Consider the following 22,616-nt stretch of genomic DNA (forward strand, 5'->3'; position numbering starts at 1 on the left):
CACACATCTCCACAAGTTTTTGTCTCAGAGTGTGACAGTAAGCAATAAGTTTATCTCTAGGCTGCAGTGACATATCCGATCCCATGCGATCCACAGAGGGCAGTGTGATCACGTTTGAGCACCACAACCACGGTTTGCCTGAAGTCTCACTGTCCTGAAATGTTCCTGAGGCTGGATGTGTTAATCATATCCGCGGAAGTTGGGCAACACGGAGAGTATCCTGGGTCTTGTGTTTAAAAAGAGAAAAAAAAGAAAAACTTTGCCTGTCTTCCTGTTAGTGATTAAGACAGCAGTGTTACTGCAATACATCCCTTTTGCAGGGCCTCTGTGTTAGTTCTGATCCATGGAGTTTGTGCCCGGTCAAAGTGTTTGCAACTGCTTTCTCAGTGAAGACATCCCTCACGCAAGCGGTGTGAGGATTTTTAACATTATGTTTTTCAAGTTGAATGCCTCACTGGTCACACATGCACTACCACTGAAGGGGGCCATTAGAGATTGTGCACACATGAAACAAAATCTCATGTAAATTTCATCAAGAAATCTTTGAGAATCTGGAAGACCATGAAAACGGGGCTTTCATTTATTTTTCATCTTTTTTGTCAGGTCCCTGATAAATATTTCACACTTGTGTTGTTGGCCACTGTATAGAAACTTTGTTGAATTAGCCAGCAGTGAAAGTAGTCACACACGCACCCTTCCCCCCCAACGGGTGGGCTTCTCCGATCGCGGGGACTCCTCACAGCTGGACCAGGACAGATGCGCAGAATTCCTCTGGTGCTGACGGGATCTATAGAGCCCATTGAGTATGGACTGAAAACTGTGCCATATGGTGTAAGCTTGTAGCTCAATTTGACTGTGGCTGTGAAGCAAGTGGTCACATCTGGGGCAGTGTAGTCACAAACAAACACATTACACAGTACATTTACAGAGAAGAAAATAAGGTCATTTTACTGAATCATTTTATCCTTAATACGGATTCAAGCTGAGGTAGAAATAAGTATAAGCACTTGGTATTGCTTTTTTCCCTGTGTTCACGTATATGCAGTTGTGGAAGAACTACACAAGCTGTGCTCAAGTAGAAGTTTAAATGTAATAAGTTATAGGAATAAAATTCCAGTATTTAAAATCAAATCTCATGTCATTTGTAATATAGAAACATTACAGGTAAATTTATTACTATATTTATTTAGAGTTCTTGTGAAAGCATACAATGGTTTTAGTCAACATTTCTTTCTGCAATGTATCCATATTGTGCAGTTACCGTCTGCATTGTTTGATGCAGGGTCCGGTAATTCCATACTGCCTTCAGATTGGCTAATAGGAAAGAGTACATCATGCTGTTGTATGTCACAAATATTTTATTTAAAGAAAAACATTCTGTGCCACCAACCATGAAATTAGACTGTGTTTGCTGGCTATTACTGAAAAAGGGGGTTTCTTTACTCTGTTTTACCACAGTGCAGTCTCCAGAGTGGAAAAATCGAGTCCTGCAAAAACTGCAGTTCCACTAATGGCCACTTGAGGCTGGCTCCAAAAGCATCAGTTCACAAAGACTCCCGTGTTATAATGTCCAACTTTACAATGTTAAATAACATATTTACAGCCTGCTAATAAAGCAGTCTGGCCTCTATGGGTAGTTTTACTGCTCGTAACAGTGAGCTGGGTGAACTTTTGAAAAAATAATTAATTCACCTGGATTGTCTGACTTCGGTTGAGGTCATATTCATTGACAGGTGTATTGATGCAAGCAGCCAGAGATGATCTGGGTCTGCTGGGCCTTTTACAGTATTTTAATAGGTTATCTGAGTAATACTATGGCGTGCTGTGTGAGACAGACTATCTAACAAGTTTGTGCTGAGTGAAACGGTAGAATTTTAGTAGTCTGTTAGTTAGCACTAATTAGCTATATATGAATCTGTCTGTTTAATTATGATGATTTCTCTAACCACACTTTTTTTGCTTATTGTCCAGCTTGCAGCACTGTTTACATTGTAACAATTCAATATAAAATTCTCAGTCTGAAAGGTAGATACATGTGAGAGTAAAAGAACATAATATGTTTTATAATATGAGTTAATTTCTGCTGCTGAGTATTCTCTTTCTGCAGAACATGCAAACATGCACTTAATGTCCCCGTTGCTCATTTAGTGAGACATATCTTTACATGATCAAACTGCATTCCTAAGTAGTGAAATCCATGTGACGAAATGCCAAGACAGGCAATCAAATGTAATCTGCACATGTTGAGAAACACCGGTAAACACAGCGCTCCCATTTGCGAAGTTTGCAGTAAATGTTCTATTATGGTCTTCCACTAATGAACCGCAGCCCGGCAAAAGTGTGAAAAATAGTAATTTCAAACTTCTTGTTGGAACATGTTAAAGCCACCACTCTGGTTTAGTCTGCTTCTTGAAGGAGTATTTCTGTCCAGGGCTGAAAGGGGAAGTGAGATCTGGGATTCTGGCAGGGCCAGAGTTGGTTGGCCAGATTATCCCTCTCATGCAAATGCCCTCCCTCCCCTGTTGGGTCCTAGTCAAGCGTAGGGGGGCTCAGCGCTGGCCACAGCTGCTTCCCGTTTCAGCTAAATCACACAGCAGCCATCTGGACAAGGCTGTCTCAGTGCGCGGCGCTGCTGAGCTCCTCTGCCGGCCCGAATGAGCATCTCCAGACAGACCTGGCCCTCAGAGCCCTGGCCCCTGCCTTCTGCTCCGGTGGCTGATCCTCCCTGTCCCAGCTCTCTGCCGCTCAGAGGACCATCCAGACTCTTCAGGTCTTGAACGCACGGCACACGTCGACATGCTTTTGTATGTGTGTGTGTTGAGTATGTACCTTCCAATATTTCAGTCTCATATTGTCCCTTTGGTGATTTATTATCTAATGTGGCAAAATTTAATTTTAATTGAGTTAGTATTTGCCTTTTTCCCCTGAAAAACAAGTCTACAGTGTGGTTGTGTTTGTTTACTCTTCACTCGCTCTTAATTTTCTCACCGTCTGCTTTTTTTGTGTTTGTTTCTTTGCACAAATGCCAGTCATTCACTGTTTGCTACCCTTTTCTTTGACAGCTAGAGCTGGCAGCAGGAATGACATGTAAACGTAATTATTTCACAGACTTTGAGGAGCGTGTGAAGAGAGCGAAATGTGGGAACGAATCTGAGGGAAACTTTCCGTTAACTCCCGAGTTAATTTTGCCGAGCCCGACCCCAATTTGTAGATTTTCACATTTCCTTTGGCACACGGATATCCAGGAGGTCTGCTTTCTCCTTACTTCTACAGCCATCTTTAAAAACAGAAAAAAAAAACAGAAACACTCTTCCCACACTATTTGCATATATAAAATATCCTTTATTGATATTTTTGCAAGCATTAAGCTCCCTTCAACTGAGGTCAACTTCGTTTTCGTCTCACGGGTCAAACAATTCTTAGCCATCAGGTATAAAACAGAAAAGTCCAGGAAAACATTTCCCTCTGATAACACTAAAAATAGCTTCCAGCAGCAGTCATGGATCAGATAACATCATACACATTTAGTACAGCCGAACTGAAAAAGAAAAAAAAATGCAGCTTTGACTACTCTAAGAAACAAACATCGATCACTGTAATAAATACAAAAAACAGACAGGCATGTAAATGTATAAATAACGTGAAGGTTATTACAAACACAAGAGCAGGTTAAAACCTTACAGGGGAGCTGTGGGTCTATCTACACTGATTGTTACGTTACTGATTGTATTTATGTTACACTGGGTTTGCCTGCACTGGAAACAGCCGCAGAAGGAATTGACATTTTTTCTGTTATTCAACACAGAAAGGTGTCAAAGCAAAAAGGATGTAAATCCTATTACTTTAAATCTTGAAAAAAAGGAGGAAAAATAAGACCTTTTTTTTTAATATATATTTACATACACAGGTGATGTGTATTTATGAAGTACTGTTCTTCATTCCTGTGAGGAATGAAGAACAGTACTTCTTTACTTTGTTTTCTTTAAAAAAAAAACCCTAAAAAAACAGAATAGTTCGTATCAGAGATGAAGATCAATGTTTTTAATAGTTGTATATTTATTTGTGTGTCAACAAACATGCATACCTTATAAAAAACACACAGACATTAACAATGTATTTTACATGATGTATTTATATTAATTTATTGCATGTGCTTGCCTGTGTGTGTGTGTGTGTGTGTGTGTGTGTGTGTCTGTCTGTCTGTCTGTGTGTGTGTCTGTCTGTCTGTGTGTGTGTCTGTTCTATCCTGTGAAAGTGTGTTCTCTGGTCGATGTGGCTCAGTAGCGATGCTCTCCTCGTGTTATGTGAGAGGAGAACTCGTATCGATCTTGACTCCGGTGACCGCAGAGGTTGCACTCGAAGGGGTCTCTGAAGCCGTGGCAGCCCATGTGAATGGTGTACATGACGTGGTCCAGGAAGAGGACGCGGCAGTGTTCGCACCTGTACGCCCTCACCTGCTCCCCGTCCGCTGTCACTACTTTGAAGCCCTCGGAGGCCATCTCCATGGCCCGGATGGTGTCGAACTGCCTCTGTTGTTCCTCCTTCACCAGGGGAAGCACGCCATTCCTAACCCCCTGGGTGATGTGGTTGGTCAGGTAGATGAGGCCGGGGGCTGCTCCGGTCGGGCGATCCTCGTTGTTGCTCTCGGTGTCCGTGGAATCCTGGCCGCTGTGGCTGGGCGAGCCGTCCTTCTCGCTGGAGGCAGACTTGGAGAGCAGCAGCAGGTTCTCGGCCGCACTGTCTTTGGCTGACAAGCCCGTCCCCGCGTGGGCCTCCGTCGCCGGCTTGTGGAGGGGGTAGATGGAGCCGAGGCCCACATCGGAAGAGGAGGTCTGGACCAGAGGCCGGAGCGACTCGGCGCCTAGGTAGCTGATGGCGCTGTTGATGGCCTGGTCGATGACGTGGGGCTGGATCAGCTCGCTTGCTCCTCCGTCATAAGAGAGGTCCGACAGACGTTTGTCACCTGAAGAGAAGGAGAGACAGAAGGGCAGGGTGAGGTTCGTACTACGCTGACACACTTTCACCTGCATCCTATCATCTCACCATCTTGACACTGAGCCACTGAGTCTTAAAATGAGTCACTTCAGTCTACCTTTTGATGTTCTATTATTCTCCCTCTTTTGATTGTTTTTTGCTTTTTGTGTGGATATGAATCGCTTAAATGTAACATGTCTATGCAGAATCAAGGTAATATTTCAATGTAGTCTTTTCCAGTGACGATTAAGCAAATAAAAGGTGCAGTCTGTGATTAGGCTGCACTGCATAGAACCAGGCTTGCAGAGAAAAATGCAACCCCAATGAACACAAACAGTCACAGTTACACTTTTTTTTTCTTTCAGCAAAAAACAGCGAAATTGTATTGACACAAAAGAAGCAGATTTCAGCCCTTACCCACAAACTTCTGTGGCATAGTGCTCTTACGTTTAGCTACATTATTAGCTAGTCTGTCTAGCACCAAGGCTCTGTCAGATCCCATCTGGCTCAAGTCTTCCCTCTGCTCATTCTGGTTGCTTTCTTCCTTTACTACTGGAAAGCAAGACAGAGAAGTAGATTTTAGCGTCAAAGTAACTGGAGTTTGTCCTGCTGGCACAAGCCTGATGGTGGTTTTCTCACAGAGCACAGAGCGGACTATTCTGACACACGTGAAGCACTTGGTTTACGAATATAACATTTGCTCATAATGATCTGTTTTCAGGTTTTAATGTAGAGCTGTACAGAACACTAAGTATGAAGTGTCTAAATTTATATAGAAAAAGAAACTGACTTAATTAGCTCGGATACCTACACGAGCCTATATTTAAATGGAAATGTAGCCTGTCTTGTTTTTTAGCAACAAAGACAGTGACTGTGATAGGCTGCTGTTCTGTGCACAGTTTCCTGCATCCCGTGCTTAGGATAAAGTAGGTCATTAGATCTGGGTGAAAGTTAAAGCGCACGCCTCGTGAGGCACCAACCTGTGTAGATGGTGTTTTGCAGTCCCATACACTGGAGGTAGTTGTGACACCTCTCTTTGTGCTCTTCTAGAGAGCTGCGCTGCTTATAGCTCCGCCCACAGTAAGCACACTTGTGGGGTTTTCCAACTGCAAAAAAAAAATTACATCAGTGAAAGCAGAGCAGTGCAAAACTTTTTTTATAAATAATTAACACTAAAGTAAGTTAAATGGCCATTTGGTTCCTTCTTGAAAGAACACAGGAAGGAATTGATGTAACGAATGCATTTTGAGCAGATTAAGAACAAGATAAGGGCTGATTAGGGATCTGGCACAACCAGTGGTAAAGGGGGAAGAAAAGAGCACCACCTACAAAAATGTAAATGACAAACAAAAACCAAAACAATTTCTGGGAGGCCCTGTGGAAGAACTCACAAGTAGAAGTTTATGTCTTAGGATGCCATAAGCTCTGCTGCTGCAGATAGTGCTGAGCTCATGTCCTCTGTATTTATGGGTAACTCAGGTAGCAACTTAGTGTAGAGTGAACACAGTGCAAACTGAAACCTTATGATGGAGAGCAACATTTTTTATTTTTCACTAAGAAAATATATGCTGACAAATACTGATGATTTTTGCTATATTTTTAAATACAGAGAAAAAAAGCCATAAACCTAAATTAAAAAGTGCTGAAAATTAAATCCAAAATATGAAAAAATCTGAGGAAGGGGAGGATTTTTCTGCCCATACCTGGACAGACAAACAAAACAAACTCAAATGGCCTGTAAATGGTAAATGGCCTGTACTTGTATAGCGCTTTACTAGTCCCTAAGGACCCTCATCCACCCATTCATACTTGTTTTGTGAATGCTCATAAAAACAGCTGAAATTAGTTTAATGCATGCACTTTTTATTTTTGCATGCTAAAAATAAGTGACTAGCGTTTTTGGTTTTTTAAGGAAAATAATAAGCCTTTTTTTTTTAACATATATTTATATTTAAATACATTCCTTTTACATATTAGGAGTTACATTACTATGATAACAGTATTCTATGTCTTTAATATTATAAGTCCAGTTGTCTCCAGTTTGAAAGCTCTCCAGGCTGAATTTATATGATTACAATTCAGCTCAATAACCAACATATATCAGATGCTTTAATCTTTCTCACTTATTTTTTTGTAGGTGCTGTTACATTTACGTTGTAAAATGACACAATCGTGATTGTTATCCCTCCATTTTTCTGACAAACCCTTCAGAAGGAGAATTCTGTTTACACCCAAATTACACTAACACGTACTTCTGCAAAGCATTTGAAAAAAAAAAAGTGACACCATATCTACACCCTGTCAACTTCCCTTTACATAGTCCCGAGCTCATGCTGCATGTGCTGCAGAAGTTGCTGTGCCTTTTGTAAAAATCGTCCAACATAAAAGTGCAGAAGTTTTCAGCGGGGGTGACCTTGCTCACCCGAGTGTGTGCGTAGGTGGCCGGTGAGGGCGTCCCTCCTGCGACAGGCGTAGCTGCACAGGTGACACTTGAAGGGCTTCTCCCCTGAGTGGAGCTTGATGTGACGCAGCAGGTTGCCCTTCTGGGTGAAGGAGGCGCCGCACTGGGTGCACTGGAATGGACGTTCTCCTGAGGACGAGAACAGACAGAGCAGACACACGTTACTGCAAAGATGTAAACACAAGGAAAGAAAGGGCAGGGGGGTGGGACAGAATAACTTGTATGTTTTATTGGCTTCTAATTTTCGGATTTTATGGATCGGATCAGACAGTTTGTTTCATTTTTAAGCTTTTCCTTGAGTGCACTAATCTGACTGTGTTTGTTCCCTCCCTCCACTGACAGCGATAAAAGTCTTTGTCTTTTCTGTGCGGATGGAAAAGCTGCGGGGACGCGGGAGGTCGCCGCACTACAAGCCGGATGATGCAGCGTCTCCGGGGCGGAGAGCGATCCAGCAGCCTGTGGGGAGGGTTTCACAGCAGAGTGACACTCCATCTCTCCATGCTCCCCCTGCCCCACAGACTTCTGGCGCTCTGATCGAACAAGAGCCTTTCAGACTCAGCCTGCCAGCTCCGTAATGCACCATTGCCTAGGTCAATTTGATCTGAAAATCTCATTTTTTCCTCTTCTTCGTCTCTAAAATAAGAGCGGCACATCACAATGCAAATTCAGCCTCATTTGAATAAAGCGAAGGAAACACTTTGTGTTGAGAGCCAGTCTTCCTGATCAGCGCTTCTGGAATAAACCAATATCCATCCTCTCCGAGTGTTGTGGCATTCTGTGAGAACGTTTTAATATGGCTTTCTTTTTTTTTCAAAGCCCCCCCCCCCCCCCGTAAAATAAGAGTCACCAGTGAAGCAGCAAAAATATATAAAAAAGGAAATTCATTAAAAATGCATTTCAGGAGCAAAGACTCACCACAGAATATTTTCTATTTAAATAGGAGGCACTTCATTATATCTTTTATTGTACTTTCTTTTGCATTTACATTAGTCTACTGTTCCTTTCTTCCATTTTGAGTTTCATTAGTTTCTAAAGCCTGACAGTTAAGTGCCTTTTTCACAAATGTTCCCCACCACTGGTTTGGCTCCATTACAATAGAATATCAATTTTGAATTCTGAAAAACTTTTAATAGCCAGATAATTGTCACTTTGCAGAGATCCCATTTAATTGCTGCAGATATCCTGTTTCTCAACTGAGGGTATGTTTTCTTTGGACCAAGTTTGTCTCTGCTACTTTATCACACAATAACCTGATCAGTTGCTTGTCACGTGGCAGTTCAGAGACTGTTAGATAAACAATCACGAATGCTAATGCTACATCTTGAAGTCTATTTCATGCACGATATTAGGCTCTGCACGCACACAGCCAGATGCAAGCATGCTACAAGTGAGTGTGAGGAGGACTGCAAAAGAATTTACTCTCAGAGAGTGTGTATGTGTGCATGGTGACATTGCTTGTGTTTCTGAAAAGAATTTATGTTTGGCTAAACAGGCGGAGGAGCCACAGCGCACACCTCTCTACCCCTATATCCATCTCCTTTATACTAACAGTGAACATGGGTGCAAAGGAAGGGCAAGAAGTGTTGCAGACGGCGTGGCTTACCAGTGTGGCTTCGCTTGTGCACCATCAACACATTGGGGCCAATGCAAACTATCCCACAGATATCGCACTTGAGCTTCCCGTTGGGCAGCCGGATACCGCCGGCCGAGGAGAAGGCCTTGGCTTCGGGGCTCGGCTGTGAGCCGTTCACCTTGGCCCCGGAGGCATCGATCACGCGCAAGTCTTCCGCGCACTCCTCCTCCACACCGTTCATGTCACAGGCCAGCCCATTCTCCTCATCACTGCGAGCCTCAACTTTAATGTTACAGGCTGGAAAAGAGGGCAAGGGGGGGCCACGGTTTAGAATACGAGCATTTTTGTTTCTTGCATGATGTTAAATACTAAAGATGGGCAATTTATCAGTGTGATATTGATACTGTGGCATGAGAAGTTAGAGAGATGTTTATCCCAACACTGTGTTTTAATATTCCTACTTTTTTTGTTTTTTGCTTTTTGTATAAAGAACCATGATGCTGAACTCATACTGGGATTTCCAGCTATTAAACTGAACTTTATTGATTTTTTAATTTGTGACAAAATATACCTGGCTTTATTTGAATTTATTCATATATAGAGAGATATTTTTTTCAGTGGAGCTCTGCACATTCTGTGTTTACTCCTGTTGGAATAAGCACCGTAAGCTGTAACACAGAAACTGCAACTGCCCTAACTAGGGCACCAACAGCTTTGTAATAGCAACTTCCTTTAGTGCACGTTTTCTTGTGAAGAGGGATGCTGCATCAGCCCTTCAGAAACTTTCCCTCCTATTTCAGACATTTTTTTTCTGAATTCACATTAAAAGGCAAAGCTCTTCATAAGGGCACACAGGTGGACAGCATGTCTACTCTTTGAGGATGTCAGTGAGGAGATGAAGAAACGTGCCGATCATCTCACACCATCACACTTTGGTGAAGCAAATGACAGCAAGATAAACAGGAAACAGAGACACAGGAAGCAGTGCGAAACTAGGGACACGCGCGGTATCTATCATAGCAACCGAGCGAACAACACAGATATACAGCCATGTGGCCTCTTCACACTCGTATTCATTTGCAAAGGTCTTCGTGTCATTTTGTACATTTCTAGCTTTTTAAAGTGCCGAAAGAAAATTATACCCGAGCGATCAGCGCCTGCTCTTATCTTATCTGTAGAAAAGCTTTAAAAAAACCAATACACACTGTAGCGTGTATTTGATGTCCAGTGTTCCAAGGAAAATAGAAGTGCCCTGTGCGATTAACTCTCAGCCGCTTCATTTTCCCACCAATGGACTTAAGAAATATTTAAGAGAACTGACAGATCATGTAAGTCCCGCAGCTACCAACCTGTGGTTTGCATGTCACAGTGACAGCCTGATTTCCCCATGCCTCTACCTCTGTTTGTACAACTGAAGAGGAAGAAGTGGAAATCATGAAATATAGGAATCCATGGAAAAGGGGAAGCTTCACAAAGAGGGCCTGTCTAACTGAAATACCAAGAATTATGGAGAAGTGACAGAAAGGGAAGCATGGGAAAGGAATTGTAAAACAGCCTGTAACTGAAACAGTTTTTTTTTTCTAATGCAGGAGTGTTGTTTTCACCGAGAGTCACTGAGGGGGCATAAATCCCCTAATGTACATTTTCCACAGAGGGAAGAGTGAAACATGAGAACTGAGTAGGATCACGAGATGTTGGTGATCATCCCTTTTCTCATAATCTGACAGTCCATACCCACACTTTTGAAAACAATGTGTTTATTTATTTATTTATTTTATGTCACATGAGAAGTAATCTCATCTGTTAAACTGCTGGGTTTATTGGACAGACTTGTATTTTGCTGGGGAGATAAGATAAAAGACACACCAACATGCAAAGAAAGGAAAGAAACCGTTTTGCTGTCTATAAAAAACAAAAGTGTGGTTAGAATGCTAAACTGGCCATCATTTATGTTACATAACCAAGTAGGAATTAGGGGCTACACAGCATTCAAAATGTCCTTACAATGCACCACAGATGAGCATGGCATGTAAGTGGGGATTGTTCTGTTATTGTGTTTAGTTTCAGTTAGGAGCTCTCTGTTTTTACAGACGTTTACGACTTATTTTAACGACTATTTACAGACATTAAAGAAAAACTATAAAATCTGTTTCACCCTCAGTTTGATCAGTGACTTAAATTAGCTTCAGTCAAATATGTCAACCATTTATCTGTTACTTGTTGCTATCTTTCTGAGTTTTCAAGAATCAGCTGTTTCACATTATATCAGTTAAAATAACAACTGTCCTTGTTTAAGTAGCTTAACATTGCTGCTATCCACTAGCTATTAGCTAGGCATTTAGCCATTAGCCTGCTCAAACTTGATCTATTAGAACCATTTATTTGTGGGTTTTTATCAAAATTATATAAGACATTTCTCCCTTGTTTTTATCCATCAAACTGTTAACCATTATATTTAGCATTAGCTTTAAGGTCTCCTTCTGGCTACTTTTAACTATAATCATTTGTCCCTTAATTTTAGCTAGCACTTTTGATCATTTATCTGTTACTTTTGGATAACACTATGTAGTTCTATAATTTATCTATTACATTTAGGTAACTAATTGAACAATTAACCACTACCACAAATTTTGGTTTATCTGTTGGTTATGGCGTTCCTAATAATGATTCTGTTACTTTTTAAGCTAACCTTTCTGTGACAGCTAACTGTGTAGCAGTTCCAATTTATGTACACTCTCAGCAAGTCATGTTTAGGTTATACAATGTGATACAATTAATTAAATTTAAAAAATCAGTGAGATAAAAATAAAAATAATCTGCTTCTGCTACTGGAAAAATGTTTGAATTTCATGAATGCAAATGCAGCAATCCAGCAGTTCCCCTGGTAAAGTTAACTCGTCACCGATTTATGGAATGTTGTTGCTAACTGTCTTTACAGATACAAACAGAAATCACAAGCTATGAAGCCATAGTCATCTTTTTTGAAGATTTTACGTTTCATTTATTGCAAAGTGTACATCTATGAGGTTCTCACTTTAACCACTGAGGGTTTTTTTCTCATTGAAACAAAACATTTACATGACTATGTGTTAGTGTAGCTTAGCTGTAGGGATTTTTTTGAGTTATGAATTTGCATTTGCATATCACAGAACTCGAAAGCAAAACTCCATAAGTGGCTATACCACTTCAATCCTGCTAATTTAATTTATGGTTTTAGCCGCAAAACCTTCAACTGCCACAGCGTAGGATAATTACACTGTTTTTAAATGTCGATAGACATTGTAAAAAGTACATAAATTACGTGCACATTAGCTTTTGAAAGAATTCTCTACCCCCCCAAAAAATACAGAACTGATCCAAGAATAACGCCTTTTCACAGTGAGGCAGGTGTACAATTTCAGGAAATGGTTGATACAGAGCGGGTGGAAAAAAATGTGTTTATCTATTATCATCTAATACACCAGTGAAGCTTTGAGATTATCAACTAGCTGGAGCAGAAGGGAACCATGAACACTGGGCTGACACCCACTTCTCATGGATATGGGGAAGTTGTGACTAAATTGGGAATAGGAAGAAAGCTTTTGCTATACATCTTGTTTGTCATGAACATCACACATCCTGATTTACTCATTTTGGGAAGCAAGTGTCAGATCACAGTAGACAAACAAAACAGGTCTCAATAAAATGGTTATAACCTGATACGGATCTACTCCTCACACTACAGGTAAAGAAACAGCACGCCCTGGAGCAGTGACTGGAAAAATAATTAACAAGTAAAATGCTAGAGCTTTAGAAAGGCATAAAAAGAAAAAATAAACTAGCTGCATTGACAAGGATGCATAGCGGGTAGGAAGCAACACAGCACTGTGCTCTGCAGCGTGGAAACACAAGGAGCCACTGGAGGTTCCTGTTACTGAGTTGTGCTGCTCTCACTGCCTGAAAATAACCCTGTGTGCAAAGTAGTGGAACCACAAGTGTTAAACCACGCCAGCAACACACTGAACACAACTTGCAGGAACACCAAAAACAGCCTGCTTTTTGCCCTCACACGTTTTTTTGTTTTTTTTCGTTTTTTGGGTTTTTTTTTCAACTCGCCTCCATGCTTTCGGGAACTAAACCGCTCAGTCTCCTTCTCAGTCTCATGTCTCTGACATAGCCGAGGACCTATCTGAATCACTGAAAATGAAAGCGAAATCATTTCACTGGGATGTTGTGAAGGTCATCTTACAGTCTTGTGACTTTAACAGAGTCTCTGGGCTTATGTTCGGTGTAAGAAACACAAGGCGGTAAAAACGTTTCTTTCACGAAATGGTTAAATAGGCGTCACATATTAACCTCCCTCGTGCGTGTAGTCATACATGTGTAGCTTGTACCACAGCGAATGTGCGCCAACAATGACGTTCCCAGGCTATAAAGACTCACTTGCAACAGGAAATAACCTGGGTTTCGAGGTTTTAAGCTTTCGATACTTTGAGGTCCCATGTCCCACATATAGTCCCCTCTTTTTTCACTAAAGAGAACTGAGCAGCACATGATCCTGGGCGATAATTATAACTCATTTGGGCTCTTATCACTGAGGCAGTGATGCATAGATGTACCAGATACTTGCACTTCCCTTCTTTCTTTCTGTCCCTTATATAGACACACACTCGTGCAAAAGGATTGAAAAGAAACTCGCACGCAGAACATAAAGTCATACACCCAGCTGCACCTTCTTTCCCTTCTTTACAGGCTGCCAATGAAAGTCAAACATTTAGATAATGCTCACGACGACCATTTCCCATTTTTTTCGGTTGACTAAGACGTGCATGTGTGATGTAAAACGTGGTTCCACACACATCCTCCGTTACTCGGCTGAACACGTGTTGATTGTTTAGACTCACAGATTCCTGCCTGTGTCGGGTTCAGCACCTGACAGCTCAAAAGTAGGAAAGAGAGAGCCTTTGTGAGTAAGCAGGTGTGCGACCTATGTGGTGCGGTGATGCGCTCTCCGAGCTTGGCCCCGTTCCTGAACTCTTTATCTCCAGGAGTGTTGAAACTGCCTGATGGCAAGTTCTTCTTAGGAAACTCTTACACATCCTATTTCAGTTTCCTCTCACATCTTATTTTTGACTGTGCGCTGCTAATCTTTGCCGTTATCTGGATGTAAGTGGAAAAATACTGATAAGGTGGTCAATTTTGAGCCATTCCATTTTGTCTTTTTTTTTTTTTTGCATTCTAACTCCTATATGTGATATGTGAAGATTTCAAGTGATTCATTCAATAGGTGAAAGTATGTTTTGGACATTAAAAAGGCACAATACACACAAAACAACTATGCTGTTTGTCCTATGAAAGGTGAATGCTATGTCCGGTTATCTTGCTGTCATATAAAACCGATCAGCCTTTAATGACCAGTAAACATTTCCTGTTTCACAAACCGCCCATGTTAGGAGACTTGAGATAAACATATGTCACTGATGTGATTCCCCCTTGCATTCTCCATCCTGATTTTCACCATGAGATTCCCTGGCTTGCTGTTTGCAAACTCAAATCAAGGCCACATTAGCTATTCCTTAAGATTCAGCTTATTAATGACGTGCCATGGATCAAAGGGATTTTTTTTTACCTTTCCTGCCAATGACCTAAATGTGTCTCTTTGCAGCTTTAAATTAATTTTTCCAAGGGATTTGGAACAGCAAATATCTCCCACTGGATGTTCATTTGATTAATTTTATGCTTTTTTTTAACATATATGTCACACTTTTGATCCTTACATTACTTTCACTTATCGCTTTACTCTGATTTGGATGCTTTGGGAATGATACGTCTGACTACTGCTGGGAAGGGCACTGCAGTCGTTTAGGCTTGTTTTTGATTGCCGCTTCATGGGATATATTCAATACATCAACATAATTTTGCTATCACACACTGATTTTTTTACTTTCATTTTAATTCACAGAAGCAGCGGTGACGGTCAGGCTGCGCTTGAGTTACCTTTGTCCCCTCGGTTGTTCTGCTGCTGGGTGGAGCCGGCTGACAGGTCTTCAGGGACAGCCATGGGCTCTTCTGCCTCCTCGGACGCTTCATTGGCAGGGGGACTGTCCCTGTCTGGGGTAGAGACACACACCAGCAAACACCCATCACTCACTACGCAACCCCCGCGACATGACTCATTCAGGGGTAGCAAAATTACCTCTCCGTCCTGTAAGAGCCTGTTTGTGGGCCTATTGTATCTACTTTGTGCATTCTACAGCTCAATCATGCAGTAGGCGAGCTTTTACCTGGCATCTGGGCTATTTCCTGGGCCTCCTCTGTCTCCATGCGGTGCAAGTACTCTAATGGGAGAAAGATAGAGATGTAGGTGCGTGTAAGTTTAATCAAGTGCAGGCGCAGGAAACAACGTTATAAAAATCTAGAGTGGAGTAAAAGGGTGTACTTCTCGGCGTGACTCCATAACCTCACTGAGATCGCTCTTGTCACAGCCGCAGATACACCACTCTCCCTCACATTACATTACAAAGAATTACAGACATTTTCATTACAAGTCTGACAGAAAGACGGAGCACGGAGAGCAGCTCGGGCCCCGGCTGATGGGGGCCCTGACGGTAGCGCGGGGTTGCCGGGAATAGGCTTTCAGACCACATTTGTTATTTATTGTTAATTTCCTGCCACATAATCATCCCAAAATGCAAACTGACTGCCGCAAAATTAAGCAGAAAATTAACTGGCCCCAGGTCACCGGGGATGCGGGTGTTTGCCGTGCCCAGCTGATCGGCGTTCGTGTTCTCTCTAATTTACTGAGCATGCATCGCTGAGCCCGCGGCCTGAGTGCAGACACACGCAAGCCACAATCAGAAACAAAGAGAGGGAGGGAAAAGAGAGAGAAGAAGAAGGAGATGAGAGAAAGGCTGCGAGACGTGCATGGAGAGAAGTAGATGTCTGTGAAAGGGCAAAAAGTCAGAGGAAGGTGCAGAAAAAGAAAAGAGACAGAAAAGCAGGCAGAAGGACCGAGAACTTCTCTTTATTTATTTATTTTTACACTCCCCCCCACCTTTTTTTTTAGCAAGAAGAGGCAATCGAGTCCAGAAGCGCTCCTCCGGCCAGGGCTGCATATCTGAGGAGTCACCAATGCTCGTGGCCCCATTAATAATGGATGGCCCTCAAGCCTGCAGCAGATGGGCCCGACAGCCTCAGCCCCAGCTCCGCCACTTCAAGAAGCCCTTGGTGGGGCCGCTGCCCAGTCCAAGCAGCCACACAGGGAGAAGTGAAGCTCCCGAAAATAGCGAAACAAACCCAGGGGAGAAGGGGAACCTAGCCCTTCCTGTTTTACTGACAGATGGCTCCACACATTTGGAACAAATAGTGGGAAGCAACGGGGCCGCTCTGTCGCAACGCACAAGATTCTGCGGAGTCAAGTCAGGAGCTCAAAGGCCTGCAAGACACTCAGGATGCAAGTGCGAGAGGAGGGAGAAAGGGTGGCGCGGGGGGGGGGCATAGGTCACTGGTGCAGATGATTTGTTCAGCATAACACGGTGGTGTTGCGTGTTACTGCGCCGAGCGACGACTCGGCAGCGCCGTTCCTCAGCATCTGGAGTTTGCAGGTCGGGGGCAGAGGGAGGTGTATTCTCATGTGCCCTTTTTTTCTGGGCAGATGGTGAGAGGGGAAACACGGATGTGTTGGCGGGGGGGCTTTGACAGAAGTTTAGAAAAAGGAGAGAGAGTTCCTACATTCAGCCACAACCCACTTGCGTAGGCATGTGGAAAGTAAAGTGCATGTAGAATATTCAGGAAATTCTTTTTTTTTTTGTTCAGAACACTCATGGCACTTTTTCCTTGTGTTTACCGACAGCTCTGTTTTTACTTTTAGTGCTTCTACTTTAACATACTTTTGGCATTTGGTGATCATCAAGTTAAGACTCAGACTGAAAGTAGAACTTTTTGATAAAAGCCGGAGCACGACTAAAACATTTCCATCTAACTATCCAGACTTATTAATGATTCTCCTTCTCAAATCAGAGTGAAATTATTGTGTGTGTGTGTGTGTGTGTGTGTGTGTGTGTGTGTGTGTGTGTGTGTGTGTGTGTGTGTGTGTGTGTGTGTGTGTGTGTGTGTGTGTGCGCGCGTTGGCGTATGAGTGTCAAAGTGTATGAGTGTACGAACTGGGGGCAGGTGGAATCTTTCAGGCGGTGAAATAGGAGTCAGAGAAAAGACTTCTAACACAGAGCGCAAAGGGGGGACTGGAACAGTTTTGGTCGGAGTACGTCAACTGAGGAGAGGCAGGAAGAGGCTTGTGGGTTGACAGAATTTTCGGTCCTCCTCCTGTGTGTTTGCACGTGCGTGTGCGTGCGTGCGTGTGTGTGTGTGTGTGTTTGGTGGATGGTTGTGGCGGTGTGTCGCTGGGGGTGGGGGTAGCGAGGTGCAAAGCTACACCAGGGAGCAGGGTGGAGATGAGAAACACACGAAACCGTTAACAGATACTGAGGACCACACCAGCAAAGTCTGGATACCCTGGAGAAAGCTGACACAGTGGCGTGTCTGTGTGTGTTTAGATTAATGCACAGTTAAAACAAACTGAAAATATGAAGGATTTTTTTTTAAAGTGACACTTCTTGAGAGTTTCACTTGGAACTTTCTACTGATTAAACATCATAAATATGACTGAAGGCCCAGTATTTTTAAAACAAGTTTATACTTATAGGTTTTGGCAGCAATTAAATATTTTAAATAAATTAAACTATATCTGCAGATAAACAGCAGTGCTGTGACACGGCTATGTGAATGCAGCTTCATCACACTTCGCCTCACATCAGGAGCCCCACTTTGAGTGATTTCCTACTCATACGCTCCACTCAGACTTTCCACTTTTAACTGAACAGTCTGAGTGACAATTATCGAAAAACATCTCAAATAATAACGATCCGTCCTGTGAGTTTTGCAATAAGTAACACCGCCGTGGGCGCCTTCTTATCAATAACGAGGAAAAGAGATGATCCCACACTGCCAAGCAACGTGGCGCGCGGACACCTCTGTTCGTGTGTGCACGCAGAGATGCTCATCAGTAATTCATGAAATGTATGGGTGGAAGTGGGCAGATAGTGTTAGCAGATGTGTTCTGGGAGTCTATCATTGGAGGAGGGGGGTGGTGGTGGTGGTGGTGGGAGAGCAAAGGTGCGCTGAAGAAGAAGTTTCCTTCATTTGCATCTGACACACTTCACTACTCTGCTATTCAGACAGTACAATCATTTTAATAACTGTCTGTCTTCCTCTAACCCCTCCACCCCCCTCCCCCTTTCACACCCCCTCCTACTTCTGTTTCTACTGACAAGAAAGATGATGTATCCGCAGACAGATTTGCAGCACTTTCAGCACTTCTCTTTCCAACTGAGCTATGAAAAAAGCCCTATGTGCGCAGGTACTGAGCTCCGTTTACAAGTTCAGAAATCAAAAATGAGTTTTCTGCTATTTTATTTGACTTTTCGCGTAGTTTATTTATTATCTTACATTTATTGTTAAAGTAGATAACTGCTTTACATTTGCGGAGAAATATATTTTTTTCTGCTTGACCGTAAACTTGAAATGTGTTAATAAAAAAAATAGGACACATCAGAGAAAGATGCTTTCCAAGTTTAAAAAAATTTAATTAATGCCAACTTATTTTACGTCCCACAAACGCCACTTTTAAACACACGGTTAATTATAGTTAATGAATAATAATTTAGAGAAGGGTTAAATATATATATTTGAGGAAACTCAGCTTTCTTGGACTTCTGTTTTTTTATCGCGTTTAAAAAGAAAAAAAAACCCCGATCATTCCCCCCCCCCCCCCCATCTCTTCGGCGGTGAATCTTTCAGTTTTCTGCCTGGGCGTTGATGAGCAACTTTTTCACCTTTGAGCGTCAGCAGCGTGAAAAGTTTCATCAGTCCTGCCTGTTTTCTTCCCTCCACACAGACGCCTTACCGGCTAACCGAGACTGCGGTTCGATTCTGAACAGGCCGACACAAAGATTAACGGAACGAGAAATGCTCAGAGCGACTGATTTGTGTGTAAACTCGAGCCGCTTGAGAGCGCGTTTAGTCGGTGCGTACTGATTTCCTGTTTAAGCAAAAACATGTTCGCATTAGTTTAGGCCCCGGTCAATTTTGCGCTTTCAACAATTTAAAGAAAATTATTTCCTGAAAAAAAAGTTCATTTTAAATATCTTAATAAACTTAAGGCACTTTTAAAAAAAGGGCCCTAAAGTTTACAGAGTGCGCACATCTGTTGCAACAGGTGCCGTAGCCGAAGAGGGAAAAACAGTTAAACGAGTTAAAATGATAACGAGCCCAGAGCCGATCTGTATGAATTCTTAAAGAAAATGTGATTCGGATTTTTATAGAAGTCGAATTAATTGGAAAATAATTTATCCATATTTCCCAAAAGAGAGAGAGAGAAAAAAAGACGCAAGGAAAATGGGGAACATTTCCCTCTACTTCCCTTAAATTGCTGCACGTAGCTTACAGACACAGACAACGCTTTAAAAACAATATATTTTCCCCGATATATTACTGAAATACAGTCTTGTTATTTAATCCGTTATAAACTCTGTGGCAGTAGAAAATTACGCGCATCAAACGGGACCTTGATGCTGAGGCGCACCTGCACCGAAACTATAAGGAGAGTCTTTTCCAGTCAGGCGCAAATGTCTCCTAAACCATTTCACTGCCATCGAAATCACTTTAGAGGTATTGGCCTAGCCTTTGAGGTGAGAACCGAGCTGAAATGTGCGGTTGAAGTCACTTTACCTGCTATTCCTTGAGTTTGCAGTATGAAGTTCTTCCAACTCTCCCCGGCTCCATGTGCAGAAGGTCGCAGCGCCGCGGCGGCCCCATGGAGCTGCGCCCTGAGTCCCTCCCCTCTCCACTGCACTTCCTCGTTCCAGCCCAACATGACTATGTCTCTCAGCTCGGCTGAGGCATTTTGCTTGCTTTTATCCACAGTCTGCAGTGGGGAGTCGGGCCACCGAACCCCTGGCACTTGCTTTGTGCCGTGCCAATAAAAGCTGACACCCAGTAGACCATCACTGGCAGCCATGCATGAGATGGGATGAGGCGAGCGAGGAGAGTGGACCATTCATTGTTTATTTATTTCATTCACACCGAAGAAGCTGATTGGGGTTGGGGGAGGTGGGGGGGGGGGGGGGGTAGTGTGGGCTGGAGAGAGGGGGAGGGGGGGTTACTCCTCACTTGCATATTGGACAGCTCCCCTTCTGTCACCTGTTCTGGCACTCTGAAGCAGTCCATGAAAATAACACAAGTGTTTCCCATATAATGAGCTTTTCTTCTTCTTCTATTTAATGTTTCATCCAGTTTGCTTCCCCCATCCCCCCACCCCCACCTCTCTGTGTTACCTCTAGCGTCATAGCCTCCTGTCCTGTACCTTAACACAGCACGAATGAAGCGTACACAATCAGGATTACGTCTGAGCCTGAGCAAACAGTTGCATCTCTTAACATTAGCCTCCTTTATTACTTCCTGTTTTAAAATACGTGTACAGTAAGTGCATCCTCTCTCAGTCCTGCAGCAGATCATCATTCAGATATGCATTAATTTACTGAAATGTGGTTTTCCCTCTGGTTTCATGAGCAGGAATCTACAAACCAACACTGGGCCACCGGCTCCAAGTGTATCAGATGTGTTAGTTTCAGATGCTGCCACTGCTGCCAGCATTCACATTAAAGTCAATCATCTCAGTTCCAACGCGGCGACAGCTCACATGCTCTCAAAGTCGAGCTATCACATCTTACAGTACGGCGATAACACACACGCAACTGCTGCCCGGTGACAGCCGCACACACCATTATACAACACTGTACTTCAAAGAGGCTTTCTGGCCTACAGTTTGTTTTATTGCTAACCTGTGTGGCAGCTTCTAAAGCAGCCCTATAGGTGACTCCTGAGCGGACTGCCCACAAATGGAGTCTGAATTTGTTCAAATAAATATACATTTTGGACTGAAAATGAAGAAAATTCCAAATAAAACAGGAATTGCACACCGCCGTCAACTTTAAAACTCCATTTGAGATATGTCCCGTCACTAGTATCTCATGGTGGAGCTTGTAATGTAGTTCAGTTTGAACCCCTGCTTGATCAGCTGTGTTTACATATATAAATGAACCTAACGGATTAGGTTGGACAAGTTTGCACTTCATTTTACAGAATATGTGATAGTTTATACTCCACTATTTTCTCTTTCTCCTTGTGGCTGTTTTTTCCCAGTGTCCCACAAGCCCCAAAGAGGGCTCTTATCTCAGGAGAGGCCGTGTGGCTGGATTGCTGAGTCACCTTTTGCGGGAGGCTGCCCTTATCTCCTAAGAAACACAGCATTCAGTTGGTTGCAAAAGGAGGAACTTTGGGCAGGAGCAATGCGGCCTGCTGTGTCTTCATGGCCATAATATGGATTGCAGCAATGCTCGCTGACTTCCTCATAGCCTCACAGTCGGTGCTGCTTTTTTTCTTCTGTAAGGTCCGTTTTAACGCATGACATGCAAAGGTGTGAACACGCTGCAGGATGGGTTAACTCCAGAAGTCGCGCAAAGGGAAGGCTGGGACAGAAAATGTGACGCAGCGCTACTGGTGACCTCGAAGATGTTGGTTCATGGCTGTGATCGCCTGTGATAAGAGATGCTGTCCCGTTCAGTGACAAAGCAGCTTCACTTCAGCTGAAATTTTAGAGAAGTACCAACAGAAGTCGGATCAATATTCAGATCTTCCCTCTAATGCCTGACTTGTTCAATTCTTACTGGTCGTTTGGAAATGCTCTCAAACTTCAAGGTTTTATAAGGTTATTATAACTCTGTAGCATCGAAAATGACACATGCGACATGCATGGAGTGTGACTCAAACTGCACAGAACCCTTTGCTCTCTCAGGTTAATCCACAATCTGAAGCAAGCCATGTTGTTGTAATTAATATCATTATCTAGCAAGCCTCAAAACATCATCAGGCAATGTAGCCGGCTGACTAACATACAATAGGCTGCGGACGGTTCTTATTTCATGGATCTTTAAGCAGTATTCACTGTTTCACATTTGGAAGCATGAGCAGCATGTAACCCTTAATTGGTTTCAACACCTTAATAAGTCAAAGACGTTCAAGACCGATAATCACATTAAATAGTCCAATTTATCTAAAAAGTCAATTGCAAAGTGAAAAACTCTCTTTCTTTAGGAATGCATTATGCTGCGAGGATGTCAGAGTAAATTAAATTCCCCTCTGCACACTAAAGCATCAATTTCCTTATGGTAATTATCTGCTGGAATAGACGTGTCACTAGAAGGAGTCAGGCATGCTTGACATTTAGCCTTTTTATGGAGCGGCGATGAGTAAAAATTAAGATGAGGAAAAGGAAATTAATCTGCAGCCCGGGCAAGCATTGAGAGATCCTGGAGGATAGTGGCTGAATCAATCATGGTGTTTGTGAGCCTGTTTTGAAAAGGAGCCGGTGATGAGATTCAGACCACAGGCTGGAAAATCTAAGCTGGAGGAGGAGGAGGTTTTTAGCAAATAGAGTTATGATTGCTATGAGAAGTCTTACGTAGTCCTGTTGGTCTTAAACACAAAGTAAATTGGGTGCTATACAGAGAGGCC

At 42.8% G+C, this 22,616-nt stretch overlaps 1 protein-coding gene across 5 annotated transcripts; it reads right to left on the bottom strand.

Annotated features, from left to right (window-relative positions):
- Positions 1 to 3,321: 3,321 nt before the first annotated feature.
- ikzf1 (IKAROS family zinc finger 1 (Ikaros)) lies at positions 3,322 to 20,085 on the bottom strand. Of its 5 annotated transcripts, none has more exons than XM_026190374.2 (8): positions 19,773 to 20,084; positions 15,272 to 15,325; positions 14,985 to 15,098; positions 9,039 to 9,305; positions 7,397 to 7,564; positions 5,955 to 6,080; positions 5,392 to 5,523; positions 3,322 to 4,963 (listed from the first exon to the last, which is right to left on the bottom strand). In XM_026190374.2, exons 1-8 carry the CDS (start codon positions 20,059 to 20,061, stop codon positions 4,278 to 4,280), a joined length of 1,836 nt encoding a protein of 611 aa, XP_026046159.2. In that variant the 5' UTR covers positions 20,062 to 20,084; the 3' UTR covers positions 3,322 to 4,277. The 5 variants fall into 5 exon arrangements, with proteins under 5 accessions (XP_026046159.2, XP_026046158.2, XP_026046160.2 ...); XM_026190373.2 differs by having other exon boundaries at positions 5,392 to 5,526; XM_026190375.2 differs by lacking the exon at positions 5,392 to 5,523 and having other exon boundaries at positions 19,773 to 20,085.
- Between the last annotated feature and the right edge of the window lie 2,531 nt (positions 20,086 to 22,616).

The sequence above is a fragment of the Astatotilapia calliptera genome, chromosome 13 (genome assembly GCF_964374335.1).
Source record: "Astatotilapia calliptera chromosome 13, fAstCal68.1, whole genome shotgun sequence".
Classification (NCBI taxonomy): Eukaryota; Metazoa; Chordata; class Actinopteri; order Cichliformes; family Cichlidae; genus Astatotilapia; species Astatotilapia calliptera.

What these genes read in the sequence shown, in the direction of transcription:
- ikzf1 (XM_026190373.2), bottom strand. Translation starts at nt 20,061, where the DNA reads ATGGCTGCCAGTGATGGTCTACTGGGTGTCAGCTTTTATTGGCACGGC. An exon ending in GGAAATAGCCCAGATGCCAG is followed by an intron (nt 15,099 to 15,271) that starts GTAAAAGCTCGC and finishes TCTCTACCCCAG; the next exon opens with ACAGGGACAGTCCCCCTGCC. An exon ending in TATGCCACAGAAGTTTGTGG is followed by an intron (nt 4,964 to 5,391) that starts GTAAGGGCTGAA and finishes CCTTCTCTTCAG; the next exon opens with GTGACAAACGTCTGTCGGAC.